The sequence below is a fragment of the Onychostoma macrolepis genome, chromosome 17, assembly GCF_012432095.1.
Source record: "Onychostoma macrolepis isolate SWU-2019 chromosome 17, ASM1243209v1, whole genome shotgun sequence".
In the NCBI taxonomy this organism is placed as follows: domain Eukaryota; kingdom Metazoa; phylum Chordata; class Actinopteri; order Cypriniformes; family Cyprinidae; genus Onychostoma; species Onychostoma macrolepis.
Genome location: NC_081171.1, coordinates 3,906,772 through 3,921,394, shown reverse-complemented (window position 1 = coordinate 3,921,394; position 14,623 = coordinate 3,906,772). Strand labels below are relative to the sequence as shown.

General features: G+C 34.8%; 1 protein-coding gene across 3 annotated transcripts in view; it reads right to left on the bottom strand.

Annotated features, from left to right (window-relative positions):
• smc6 (structural maintenance of chromosomes 6) overlaps positions 1-14,623 on the bottom strand; it is a 27,816-nt gene extending 13,193 nt beyond the window's left edge. For 2 of the 3 annotated variants that reach the window (XM_058749330.1, XM_058749328.1), the window contains exons 1-26: positions 14,468-14,623; positions 13,943-14,101; positions 13,734-13,851; positions 9,877-9,982; positions 9,645-9,781; positions 9,501-9,562; positions 9,230-9,310; positions 9,040-9,141; positions 8,793-8,912; positions 8,606-8,701; positions 7,974-8,120; positions 7,262-7,350; positions 6,923-7,090; positions 5,778-5,956; positions 5,505-5,706; positions 5,307-5,421; positions 3,916-4,079; positions 3,580-3,715; positions 3,398-3,478; positions 3,141-3,311; positions 2,197-2,334; positions 1,916-2,061; positions 1,400-1,525; positions 1,190-1,295; positions 616-768; positions 417-514 (exon numbers count right to left, since the gene is read on the bottom strand). In XM_058749330.1, coding sequence (XP_058605313.1) covers positions 417-514; positions 616-768; positions 1,190-1,295; positions 1,400-1,525; positions 1,916-2,061; positions 2,197-2,334; positions 3,141-3,311; positions 3,398-3,478; positions 3,580-3,715; positions 3,916-4,079; positions 5,307-5,421; positions 5,505-5,706; positions 5,778-5,956; positions 6,923-7,090; positions 7,262-7,350; positions 7,974-8,120; positions 8,606-8,701; positions 8,793-8,912; positions 9,040-9,141; positions 9,230-9,310; positions 9,501-9,562; positions 9,645-9,781; positions 9,877-9,982; positions 13,734-13,851; positions 13,943-14,083 — 3,182 coding nt within the window. In that variant the 5' untranslated portion in view covers positions 14,084-14,101; positions 14,468-14,623. The remainder of the gene's footprint in view (positions 1-416; positions 515-615; positions 769-1,189; positions 1,296-1,399; positions 1,526-1,915; positions 2,062-2,196; positions 2,335-3,140; positions 3,312-3,397; positions 3,479-3,579; positions 3,716-3,915; positions 4,080-5,306; positions 5,422-5,504; positions 5,707-5,777; positions 5,957-6,922; positions 7,091-7,261; positions 7,351-7,973; positions 8,121-8,605; positions 8,702-8,792; positions 8,913-9,039; positions 9,142-9,229; positions 9,311-9,500; positions 9,563-9,644; positions 9,782-9,876; positions 9,983-13,733; positions 13,852-13,942; positions 14,102-14,467) is intronic. The other variant, XM_058749327.1, reaches the window with a different exon arrangement.

Below are 14,623 nucleotides of genomic sequence, written 5' to 3'. Positions count from 1 at the left end.
TGAGACTTACTGATATAAAATTATAATCTGAAGTATTTCTTTATTGCACAATGCACATTTCTTAATATTTTGCCTAAATGTGTTTTAATATCACTATTAATGATTATATGATCTCTGTATAATATCAGTCTTTAAATGCAAGATATTTAAAGTGTACCTGAAGTATACTTGCAATAGTTCCACTTTAGCACAATCAAATACGCGTATCTTTAGTTGGACCTCAGCACTGCTTTTGCACAATTAAAGTGCATTAAGTCCAAAACTAGTTGTTCAAATTTTGCATACTTTTAAGTATACCAAATGTACAATTGCAGGGTATGTAAATATACATTTTAGGTTTTTTTCCCCACTAGGGTCAATTAGACACGTTTCAGTGAGTTTCACCATAAAACATGTAATGACTTTTATTTTTCTACCTGGTGGACTGAGGGGTGATGAAGATGAACTGTCGCAGATGTTGACGTTCTGAAAGGGCCACAAGCATGTTCATTGAAATGCTGCGATTATGCATGTCCTTAAAAATACAAGAGAGCTTATTAAACACACAATACACTTTATATGTAAAATACTAATGTTTGATATGTCTCAATAAAGTCATCACACAAGAGTACATACCATGTAGACATCAAACTCATCCAGGCACCGGAAGGGTGACTCTGTAATCTCCCAGAGTGCCAGAATGAAGCAGACGGTGGAGAAGGAGCGCTCGCCTCCCGAGAGAGAACGCATGTCATTGACGTTGTTTTTTTCCTGACCGGGGGGTTTCACCTGAGCCGAAACAAGTAACACGCATCACAAAAGTGTACTCACTTAACACTAGGCATACATCAGAATATTAAGCAGCACAAGCATTATAGTTTTCAGCATCGATAATGTTTCTTCAGCAGCAAATCAGCATATTAGAATGATTTCTGAATGATCATGTGACACTGAAAACTAGAGTAATGGTACTGAAACTTTCACAGGAATAAATAACATCTTAAAATACATTCAACTAAAAAACTGCTATTCTAAATTGTAATAATATTTCACAATAATACTAATTTAACTGTTTATGATCAAATAAATGCAGCCTAAACATTTTCATTTTTCAAGAGATATTTTCATAGGATTCATCCCGTTAGCTGATTCAGTCAAACATTTGAGCAAACTGAAGTCAAAATATAACTTACTGCCAAACGTAACTTACAGAAATGGACAGAGTTTCATTGATGTGATCAAACATCATAGAGCCACAGCAGTTCAGCTGCATCATGAAGTTGTTGAAGTACAGCTTGCATCTCACAGAAAGTGACCTGAAAACACAATTCAAAACAGACACTGCAAACTTAAAGAACAGGAGCGGCAGTCTTTTAAATAGAAGCGTAGGCTCCAACTGTGACTTAAGTAAGTAAGTTACCGTCGCATTGATTTGTATCGGTCCTGACGGTCAATCATGATGTGGTCGAGACGATCAATAAACTTCCTGAGATCCCTCAGCTGGCTGGATTTGCTTTTGTAATTACTGTGAGCCTCTGCGTACTCTCTGGAAAAATACATTCTTCAGTGGTTTATTTCAGTTCTACGTCCAAAAAATATAGGCATATATGCTTTTTATTTCTCCAACACGTTACTTTTAATGTATATTTTCTATATATATATATATATATATATATATATATATATATATATATATATAACTGTTTTAAACTGAGCTACGAGTCGAAACTTTTTTCACTGAAAATTTTTTAATGAATTAATAAAATATAATAAAAAATAAGAATGTATCAAATGAAATGAGCTATCAGTTAAAACTGTCACCTTAAAAATAAAATAAAATATAAAAATAATAAAAAATAAAATATTATAAAATAACAACTGAGCTGAGTCAAAACTACTTCTTAAAAATAAAATAAAATAAAAAAGCTGTGCATACCGGATAACTTGTTCCTTGTCGCCATGGCTGCTCTCTTCTGTACTGATTATTTGTCGCAGGCGTGTGATTTCTGCATCAATACCTTTGGCACTCTGAGCTACCTGCAGTCGCACAGGACAGATCTCTTTGGCTTTGGCTTCACAATCCTACAAAGCAAACAATGAACAAGTCCAATATTTCGCCTTACTGCTCTTTGGATGAAAACAATATGCACATTTTCTTATGATAAGGAATTTTATATATTACATTATATGATATGAAAAGCGTAAAGCAGTCTTTACCTGTGCTTCGTCCTCTCTGAGTGACAGGTCATCTTTCATGGCCTGAACAGTAGCCTGATGATCCTCAAGTTTCTTCTCCAAGATCTTCAGGGTTTGATCAAGTTTACTGCACACAGCCTCTGCCTTACCTTGCTCCTCCTATTCAAGACAAATCCATCTTTCAATAAACACTATATATATATATATGTGTGTGTGTGTGTGTGTGTGTGTATGTATACAGTTTATATATTTTTAATGTTTTTTTAAAGAAGTCTTTTCTGCTCACCAAGCCTGCATTTGCTGGTTAAAAAAACATTTTGTTTTCTTTTTATAATTATAAAGAAAATTATAATTATAATTTTTTTCAGGTTTCTTTGATGAATAGAAAGTTCAGAAGAACAGCATTTATCTGAAACAGAAAACCTTTGTAACATTAAATGTCTTTATCATCACTTTATTTTATTTTTAATTATAAAGTTTATACTTTATACTTTTATTTATAAATAAAAGAATCCTGAAAAAAAAAACTGACTCAACTGTTTTAAATAATGATAGTAATAATAATAATAATAGTTTCTTGAGCAGCAAATCAGCATATTAGAATGATTTCTGAAGGATCATGTGACACTGAAAACTGGAGTAATGGTGCTGAAAATTTAGCTTTGATCACAAAAATAAATTACATTTTAAAATATATTCAAATAGAAAGCAGTTATTATAAATAGTAAAAATATTTCACAATATTACTGCTTTTGCTGTATTTTGGATCAAATAAATGCAGACTTGGTGAACAGAAGAGAATCCCTTTAAAAACATTAAACATCTTACTGTTCCAAGACTTTTGACTGGAAGAGTGTGTGTGTGTGTATATATATATATATATATATATATTTCAGAATACAAAAAATTTAAATATGTAAACTGAGCGTTGCATTGTATACTGATCGTCCAGCGCCGTCTCTCACCTTCAGTTGATCTGTCTCATCTGAGAGTTGCTCCATTTTATTTTTCACATCTGTATATTTCTGATTAATATTCATAAGCACTTTCTCATGTTTCTTTAACTCATCCTGAGCCTCTTTCACATTTTTCCTCTCCGATTCGATCTTCTGTTCATTTTCTTGTGCATATTCTTCCTGTACATTTGACAAATCGCCTATTATTCCATGTCACAGAACAATAAACATCAGCGTTTGCCTGGTAAAATTCATAGAGAGCTCACCAGGGAGCTGATGTCTTCAGCCTGTGCCTCTTCAATGTTCTCAAGTTCGGTTATGGAAGCTTTAACCTTATTTATACTTTCCTAAAAAAGAACAATTAAAGCCAGCATCAACTACTGTATGCAGACATGTTTGGACACGAGTATAGAGTCTATATAATGGTGTAGCCTGTGCATTTCAATACCTGATTCTTTTTGCAGGCCACAATGACACTACGCAGCTTCTCCTCCAACAGCTGAATGTCTTCCTTCACAGAGCCCAAGTGAAGCTGGAACCGTGAAAGCTGAGCCTGATTGTTCTCCAGCTCTGACTCCACTAGACTGTAAATCAGTAGAGATAAACACATATGTTCAAGCATAGTTGCCTCTGATCATGCCTTAAAGAAATGAGCTCCACAAGGGTTTGCATGAATTATCATCACTGTGAGTAAAATCCTTGACTTTAACTTGCTCCAGGTACAATCAGAGACAAATTGCCTGATGAAAGAGTATTATTCAGTATTTGTGAAGATTAGACTTGCCGTATTTCTGCCTCTGGGTCTCCACCAAGATATTGGGCCAGTAATTCATGTTCAGGTGTGTAATAGCGATTGGTGAAGACCTGATCACCATCTGCAGTGAAGGCCTCGCGACAATTCTTTGGGGGTCTCGACCCCTGCATGACCTTCCTTGCACGAGCTTTCTCCTGTTTTAAAACAAAATCAACATAAATTTATATATTTTATATATTGAAATAATATCTAAAGATTAAATATACAGATAGATTGCGAAATCTAAAAAAATTATATATACTTTAACATAAACCATAATTTATTCCTGTGAATAGCATCATTACTCCAGTCTTCAGCGTCACATGATCCTTCAGAAATCATTCTCATATGCTGATTTATTAATCATATTGGAAAAGGTTGTGCTGTTTAAATTTTTTTTTAAACCTGTGATACTTTTTTTTCAGGATTCTTTGATGAATAAAGAGTTAAAAAAATAAATCCTTTGTAATAGCATAAGCCTTTACTATCACTTTTTATCAATTTAACATATCCTTGCAGAATAAAAGAATTAATTACTTTAAAAAAAATTATAAAAATAAAAACCCCAAACGTTTTAACGGTAGTGTTTATTGCTTTCTATTTTGAATAAATGCTGTTCTTTTTTACTTTTTAACCTTCAAAGAATCATGGAAAAGTATCAGCGGTTCTAAAAAAAAAAAAATATCAAGAAGCAAAAACTGTTTCCAATATTGATAATAAATCATTAGAATGAATTCTGAGGGATCATGTAACACTGAAGACTGGAGAAATGGCTGAAGAAAATTCAGCTTTGCATCACAGGAATAAATTACAATTTAAAGTATATTAAAATAGAAAACAGTCGTTTTATTTTTCTTTGTAATATTTCACAATATTACTGTTTTTACTGTATTTTGATCAAATAAATGCAGTCCAGGTAAGCAGAAGAAACTTCTTTAAAAAACATTAAGGGCCAGATTTACTATCAGTTTGCACGAGTGCAAACCCTCGTTTGGTGTTAAAAATTACTGTCAGGATTTACTAAAGACACGTAGTGGACACGTAGAGGTATTTTTGCGACTCACCTTATTGAATATGCATTTGTAGGAGTTTCCCTTTCGATCAGTAAATTTATGGGAGGAGACTATTTAAATAAATCACGCAACACGATTTAGTAAGATTTGCTCTCATCAATTCACTGATTTTTGCTGGTATTCGCTAATTTGCCCTATTTAGTAAATCTGGCTTTTGAACATATATATTATAATTAAAAAATATATATTTTTACACAAGTCTTAATTAGTTCCATGCAAATTAGGTCTTTTTATTTAGATGTTTGCACCCTGCTCGCTACGTGTTATACATCACTATAAATGCTTTTACTTATTACTATTACAACTTACTTTGATAATCAGAATGTTCTCAATGCCCCTCGTGTCAATGAGGACGTTTGCTATCACCGGGTTCTCGATATTGAGGCAGTCCAGCACAGTTGGAAACTCAGGATGATGGACTCCACTGACAAGAACACATAGAAACATCATGTTTACTGTACCCTCACAAGACCTCTGACTCCATTTCTGGACACAAATACTTCTTACCGGCCTTGCAGGTTATAAACTCTGTCCATGAATGGACACACGAGTATCGGAGGCCTGTTGCCTCTGGGGAAGTATGAGGACATCAGTCCTTGCAGGACTTTTTCGTCCCTGTGATTATCACAGCAAAAGCTTTTAATGAAACCTCGTAAGCAACACTCCACACCCACGGCCAAACTGGGATCCTTTAGGCTGATGCATGCACCTGGTGATGATTAAAAAAAAGATTATGAGTGAGACTGAGTGAATAATCTGAGGATACGGAAGGCCTCTCACCAATTGGTCCCACAGGTTTCTTGATGAATCGGCCCTGAGTGAAGGCTTTGTTGATGGACTCCAACAATTCTGGCATGTGATCGCCAAAGCGTCTCAGTCTGTTGGATCTGCTGGCCATTAGCTGCTTTTTTCTCTTCAGTTTGGACTCCAGAGAGACCTGGATGTTCTTTTCCTCCATGCTAAAAAATTTATAAAAACTCTAAAACTGTATTTTATCAAATGTACAGATGGTTCTATATTTAAAGTGGTCATATCACACATTTTTGCACAAACATCTTTATCACATTTTACTCGTATCATTAACAATTGGTTTTGCAACAGTTTTCATAATGCAAAATATTCTTTACAGACAAAGGAAAAATCATGATAAAAAATGAGTGCTGTCAAATGATTAATCGCATCCAAAATAAAAGTTTTTGTTTACATGAGTGTTTACTGTGTATATTTATTATGCATATATAAATAAAAACACATAAAATAAATATATAAATGTATATACACATGTAAAAAATTTCTAAATATATACTGTAAATAAACAGTACACATACATATATTATGTAAACAAAAATGTGATTAATCATTTCACAGCACTACAAAAAAATTTCAATTTAGGTCAATTTTAAGTCAAAGCCGTAGCACACGACATATGTGACCCTGGACCACAAAACCAGTCTTAAGTGTCAATTTTTCAAAAAAGCTGAATAAATAAGCTTTCCATTGATGTATGGTTTGTTATGATAGGACAAAATTTGGCTGAAAATCTGGAATCTGAGGGTGCAAAAAAATCTAAATACTGAGAAAATCGCCTTTAAAGTTGTCCAAATGAAGTTCTTAGCAATGCATATTTTTTTTATAAGTTTTGGTACATTTATGGTAAGAAATTTACAAAATATCTTCATGGAACATGATCTTTACTTAATATCCTAATAATTTTTGGCATAAAAGAAAAATGGATAATTTTGACCCATACAATGTATTTTTGGCTATTGCTACAAATATACCCCAGCGACTTAAGACTGGTTTTGTGGTCCAGGGTCACATATTAAAGCCATCGTGTTTGAATACGCCTTGTGTCCCTCCGCTTTCCTGTCTTCCTCGTCACGGTCCAGTCAAGTGCCATAAGAAATAAAGTTGCCAGACTTTACCTCAGTTTATCATATTCCTCTCTTCCTTTAAGGAGAGCTTGTTGTTTGTCCTTAACCTCTTGATTCAGAGTGCTGGACTCTTCCTCAAGCTTTTCCAGCTGCTTTTTGAAGGCAGATATTTTTTTTTGATGCTGTGCTTGTTCAGTCTCATGGCTTCTTCTGCCACTGCTAAAAACGTGACATTGACAGCATCACCAAATTAGTCAGTTACTTTAATTACATTTTCAACCAAGTCAAAAATACTTTTAAACATGAATTAGAACACACAGCATGATATTAAACAATTTATTGACATGAACAGCCTAAAATTAGAGGTGTTCCCTCAACAAATGGACTCACCCATGACTTATTTTGTGAATTCGCTCCTGAAGAAGGCATTGCTCCTTTTCTAATTGTTTCAATTTATTCTCAGCGCGGAAGTAAACCACCTGAAAAACTGGCACTCTAAAAATCTATACAAACTCTTTAGAAATCAAGAAGAACCCTAACTTAAAGCAGTAGTTCACCCAGAAATTAAAACCATGTAATCATTTACTCTCCATCAGGTCTTTTTAAAACCCATACGATTTTCTTCCTTCCATGCAACACAAAATTAGATGGTTCATACTGCTCTTTTCCATTCAAAGATAGCAAATGACTGGAGCTGACAAACAATCTGCATAAAATTTGTAAGCTATATTTGAAGTCTTTTGTCATTATTTAGGATATCAATCCCTGAAAAGTTGTATCGCCCGCTTTTTTATGCAGAGTTTTTGTCCTTTGCTGGAGCTTCATTAATGCGTTCACTGCATGGGAAAGAGGAGCACAAACGCTCTTCAAAATGTCACTTTTTGTATTCCACAGAAGAACGAAATTTGGGTGATATAATAAAACACAGCAAACAGGCAAATGTTGCTCACATGTAAATGTTAAATGTTTATCCTAACTGTAGAGAGATGCATGCAGCTATTACATAGCTTGAGATATTAAAGTACATGTGTGAGCAGGCGTCTTCAAAAACTCTGACTTCAGTAACAGTAATGAACAGAAAGAGAAAACAAAGAAATCTCACCTCCTGATTTTTCTGTGCTTTCGTTTTGACTTTAATTTCTTCCTTCATTTTACAGCTCTCCTCTACCAAATGCTCCTGCTCTTCTCTAAGCGTGCAAACCTCCTTCTGAATGTCCTGCAATCTTTTTTCAGCAGCGGTAACTTTGCTCTTAAAAGCAAAGAATTTTTACAGTCAAATGCCTACTAATGTTACATCTGGACAGTACACACTTTACCTAATGATGTTTAACTGGTACTGAAACTTATATATGACACTGTCAGTGGTGTTGTTCTGTTAAAAACTTCCCTGTTTACACTGCCGCTCAAAAGTACACAATAATTATGATTTATAATGTTTTTGAAAAATGTCTGCTTGTCCAAATCAGCATATTTCAACGATTTCTGGAGGATAATGTGACACTGATGCTGAAAATTCAGCAGGAATAAATTTAATTAAAAAATATACTCAAAGAGAAAATAGTTCTTTTAAACTTCAATAATATAAAAAAAAAAATTTCTGTATTTTTGATCAAATAAATGCAGCTGAGCATTAGACACTTCTTTCAATAACAAAAAACCCCCCACAAAAACAGTTTTAATATACCATAATAAAAACATAGTTCTGCCAGTAAAATTCCAGATCAACAAGCAGACCTGACAGAGCTGCAGCTTTTCTTCTTTTTTGTGATCAGACTCTTCTTTTTCAATTTGTTCCATCAGTTGTTCAACAAGCCTCTCCTTCTCTCTCACCTACAACCAACAAACAGAGACACTGCTGAACAAAGACTCTCCAACGCAAGCGACTTTTCAGACTTCTGCAAGAAGCACTAAAATAACGTACCAAACACCATGCCATTTTCTTTTTCAGGTCCTCTAGAGTCTGTCTCATATTGTCAAGCGACGCCAAGCGTTCATATCTTTCTCTCTTTTGCAAAAACAACTGCCTGAGATCTTTAAGACACTAAAAGTAAAAAGATATGACCAGTGTGTGATGTTAATGGTGACTGCCTGTGTAAAACAGGCATTATGGGTGGTTAAGTATGAGAAACACTAATAAAGATGCTTTTGACTATGAATTCACAAATCACCTCCTCTTGTTTTTCCACCTGTTCACGCGTCAAGGCTTTAGTCTGCTTGATGTGAATGTAGTCTCTCTTCATTTGCTCCAGAAGAGTTGCTTTCATGAAAAACTTTAAGAAAAAAAAAAAGATATGAAAAGTGTGAAAACATTTAGCCATATGCTTCAGTTATTGATGGCATATATGAAAAAGAAATCACCTTGTACTTGTCTGCTTCACTTTTTGAATGCAGGAACTGTTTGCTCATTTCTTGATTGAGTATTGAAACGGGATTGTCAACCTGTAATATGAAATTAACCCAGAATCAGAAATAAATTGATTACAGGTTTCTGTGGTTTACTTTATACGACATCAATATTAAAACAACTAGATTTTTAAATAATTACTTATCAATAACTAAAAGATTGCACTTAAAAAATAAAATAAAAACGTAGAAGTAAAGATATCAGCTCGTATGACTTGCATGCTACCTGGATGCCGAAATGGTCCAGCATAGCAGTTAACTCTTCCTTCTTTGTGGAAATGACATTACCTAAAAATAGAGCATCTAAATATAAACGAGGAAGTCCTGTTTCTGATATTACCTGTGATCTGAGAGGAAGTCATGATATTACCAGTTTTATTCTTGATTTTACAAGTCCTGCAACCGTCGCTTGTGATCCGATGCTCAATGCAGATGCTGTCTCCATAAATGTCACCTTTATAGGGGTCGTTTCCTCTGTTTTTTAATTTCACTTTAATGTCTGCAAAACTGTAAACAAAAGGATCAAGTGTGCTTACAAAAAAAAAAAAAATCTTATCTTATGAAGAGATACTACTGCATTTTGTATCCTAAAATATACTAACCTCTCTCCATATTTCACAAAGCCCTTCAGAGATGTTCCTCTGTTGGTTATGGTTGCTTTTCCACCAAGACCCACTATAAGAGCTGTCAGAATGGCACTTTTCCCAGCTTAGATAAAAAATGCATACAGTACATTGAGAAAAGACCCACATTGTTAATTTTTTATGTTTTTATACCTGTGGTTCTCAACTAGGGCTGCAGGGCCCACTACTAAAAATCATCTTACAGTGATTTAAATTTACTAATATTAAGATAATCAAAATTAAAATGCTACAGAACAAAGAAGTACACCATTAAACTGACATCATATTTTTGTTTATTTAACAAATAGATTTATTTTTATTAAACTGAAGTACCAGAAGTGTGTATCAGCTTAGATAGGAGAGCTTTTGAAGTCAAAAATGTTGAGAAAGATTTATTTATACACTGTCAGTCAGAGGTTTGAACACACTGACCCATTATTTACTGTAAGTACTTTGCACATTTTAGAGTGCATAACTTTTCCATCAGTATTCACCCAAACAACAGCCATTTTTGTGTTGGACTCAATTTAACGCATGCACTGTAAAAAAAATGTTGTTAAATTAATGTTTATTGCATATTTCAGTTTAATGAGTCTCACCATGATGGTGTTTAGTGTTTGTGTGAATGACACTGTGCACCTTCTATATATGTTATTATTTAAAAGCTGCTTGTGATGGGCTTTGGTTCATCATGTGACTTTCTCATCACCTCCTGCATTTGGTGGTTATCAGTGTATTTCAAAAGGTACAAAACAGATTTCAGTACTTTAATAGGTTGATATATTAACATAATATCAGTTAATGAAATTACAGTATTTAATTGTAAATTTAAGTTAAAACCATAAAACCTAAAATGTTGTTACCGTATTTTTTACGGTAGAATTCCGGCAACCACAGCTGCCGTTTTTTTACCGTAAATTTTACCGAATGTTTTTTACAGTGCACACTCAGTTTTCAACCTGCTTGAACTAAACTATTTATTTATTCATGAAATTGAGAATATTTTTTTATTTGGAGTCATTAATGTGCATGTAAAAGTCCCACACATACAGTGGGGTAAAAAAGTATTTAGTCAGCCACCAATTGTGCAAGTTCTCATCATAGATATACCTCAACTATGAGAAACAAAATGAGAAAAAAAAAATCCAGAAAAAAAAAAAAATCACATTGTAGGATTTTTAAAGAATTTATTTGCAAATTATGGTGGAAAATAAGTATTTGGTCAATAACAAAATTTCATCTCAATACATTGTTATATACCCTTTGTTGGCAATGACAGAGGTCAAATGTTTTCTGTAAGTCTTCACACACTGTTGCTGGTATTTTGGCCCATTCCTCCATGCAGATCTCCTCTAGAGCAGTAATGTTTTGGGGCTGTCGCTGGGCAACACGGACTTTCAACTCCCTCCAAAGATTTTCGATGGGGTTGAGATCTGGAGACTGGCTAGGCCACTCCAGGACCTTGAAATGCTTCTTACCAAGCCACTCCTTCGTTGCCCGGGCGGTGTGTTTGGGATCATTGTCAAGACCCAGCCACGTTTCATCTTCAATGCCCTTGCTGATGGAAGGAGGTTTTCACTCAAAATCTCACGATACATGGCCCCATTCATTCTTTCGTTTACACGGATCAGTCGTCCTGGTCCCTTTGCAGAAAAACAGCCCCAAAGCATGATGTTTCCACCCCCATGCTTCACAGTAGGTATGGTGTTCTTTGGATGCAACTCAGCATTCTTTCTCCTCCAAACACGACAAGTTGAGTTTTTACCAAAAAGTTATATTTTGGTTTCATCTGACCATATGACATTCTCCCAATCCTCTTCTGGATCATCCAAATGCTCTCTAGCAAACTTCAGACGGGCCGGACATGTACTGGCTTAAGCAGGGGGACACGTCTGGCACTGCAGGATTTGAGTCCCTGGCAGCGCAGTGTGTTACTGATGGTAGCCTTTGTTACTTTGGTCCCAGCTCTCTGCAGGTCATTCACTAGGTCCCCCCGTGTGGTTCTGGGATTTTTGCTCACAGTTCTTATGATCATTTTGACGCCACGGGGTGAGATCTTGCATGGAGCCCCAGATCGAGGGAGATTATCAGTGGTCTTGTATGTCTTCCATTTTCTAATAATTGCTCCCACAGTTGATTTCTTCACACCAAGCTGCTTACCTATTGCAGATTCAGTCTTCCCAGCCTGGTGCAGGTCTACAATTTTGTTTCTGGTGTCCTTTGACAGCTCTTTGGTCTTAGCCATGGTGGAGTTTGGAGTTGGACTGTTTGAGGTTGTGGACAGGTGTCTTTTATACTGATAACGAGTTCAAACAGATGTCACTAATACAGGTAACGAGTGGAGGACAGAGGAGCCTCTTAAAGAAGAAGTTACAGGTCTGTGAGAGCCAGAAATCTTGCTTGTTTGTAGGTGACCAAATACTTATTTTACCGAGGAATTTACCAATTAATTCTTTAAAAATCCTACAATGTGATTTTCTGGATTTTCGTCTCTCATAGTTGAGGTATACCTATGATGAAAATTACAGGCCTCTCTCATCTTTTTAAGTGGGAGAACTTGCACAATTGGTGGCTGACTAAATACTTTTTTGCCCCACTGTATATGCGTTTAGGAATGGCTGTATAAATTCCCAAACTGACCCTCACTTTTTCCATGCAATTTGCATGACTAAAGAGTCAGGCAAAAAAAGAAAAGAGGAGGAGTTCAACTTTACTTGAAACTGTGTCTCATCTTATGAATCATGCAAGGAAAATTTACTCTTTCTTTATCTAGCTGAGTTTCACAGTCAACAAATATGTAACTCTGGACCACAAAACCACAAAACCAGTCTTAAGTCGCTGGGGTATATTTGTAGCAATAGCCAAAAATACATTGTATGGGTCAGAAATTATCAATTTTTCTTTTATGTCAAAAATCATTAGGATATTAAGTAAAGATCATGTTCCATGAAGATATTTTGTAAATTTCTTACCGTAAATGTATAAAAACTTCATTTTTGATTAGTAATATGCATGGCTAAGAGCTTCATTTGGACAACTTTAAAGGCGATTTTCTCAATATTTATATTTTTTTGCACCCTCAGATTCCAGATTTTCAAATAGTTGTATCACAGCCAAATATTGTCCGATCCTAACAAACCATACATCAATGGAAAGCTTATTTATTCAGATGATGTATAAATCTCAATTTCCAAACATTGACGCTTAAGACTGGTTTTGTGGTCCATATGTTAAAGGTTGTTTTTGGTTGTTAGTTTTTTGGATCTCAATTGCTAGACAGAAAAGCAGTGTGAAAAACTCATTTTATCATTTAGCTTTTTTTTAAGAAAAATATATATTAAAATAATAAAAAATAAGAGGAAGTACAAATAGCAATAAATACTAGCACATTTAAACTAAGTACAAATAATCTTAAATACTATTCATACATTTGCACCTCAGTGTACAAATAGTTGCTACAAGTAGTCGTGACAAAAATGTTTACATTTTGTGCCCCCCCAACACAATAGAAATAACACAAACGTTAATTATGTTTTAGTATATCTGACAAGCTACAATAGAGGTTTTCTATTTTTATATGAATATTAAATTTTGAATATTCATATAAAAAATGAATATTTTTTTATAGTGTTGATTTTTGGCAAATTGCAGGGAAACCAACGTGGGTCAGTTTTTCAAATTGATCCCAAGACAGTTTTTGAACACAACAGCTGAACACAAAAAAATTATTTTAAATGCTTGTTTCAAATGTTTCCAAAATTGTGTTTGACTGGTAGTGCAAATCATGAATGTTTTATTAATTCAATTCAATTAAAAAAAAATTTGCTAGTTCTTACTTCCATTGTTCCCAACAATGAAGTTTACATTTGGTCCAAATTTGAAAGGTCCAAGCAAATGGTGGCTCATAAAGTTCCTCAAAGTGATGCTTTCTATCATGCCGATATCTCCCACGCTCTGGAACAGCATGAGATGTTATTTGAACCAGAACTGTAACTGAAACATTTAGTAATGTTATGTTATGTATTCAGGAAATCACTAAACTAACCGAAGCAGAGAGTGACTGATCTTGCTGGACTTCATCCTCCTCATCAACCTCCTCCTCATCTTGAACGTGTGTTTTACCATCCGTCCGAGGAGTCTTAGATGGTTTTACAACATTGTGTACACAAGACTTCCTCTTATTCATGGCAGAAATATGCCCAGCCTAGAAGAAAAGAAAGGAGCACAGGAACACATCAGCATGCATCTGGAAGCATTTCTAAAGTGCTGTCAAACACAGTTTATCTGCTTAACTTTATCTGTTTTATGAAACAGGATATTTTAAGCATGAAAGTTCATATTTGAAGTCAGAAGCTACTTTACAATGTCACTGCATTAATAAGCACAGATGCTGCATCACAAAGAAGAACAATAGATGCGCCTGCGGACATGCCAACAACTACGCTGACATAACTCAACTGCCATAGATGAACAGGTGTACAGTACAGACAATTAAAAGTACATTAGAATCGCATGCGGACACACAGTTTAACAGTTGTATTAAATTAATCATGCGTATGGTTGTACTTACCCATTCCTCTGCATCTGGAAAGTGAATGTATCTTATTGAGGACTTCCTGGTTGACAGAAGGCGCGCAGCTACAACAAACTCCACCCTCCTAATTTGACCACCAGTGCTTATTTATGCTGCATAAATATGTCCATAAACGTACTTTGTAGAATATTC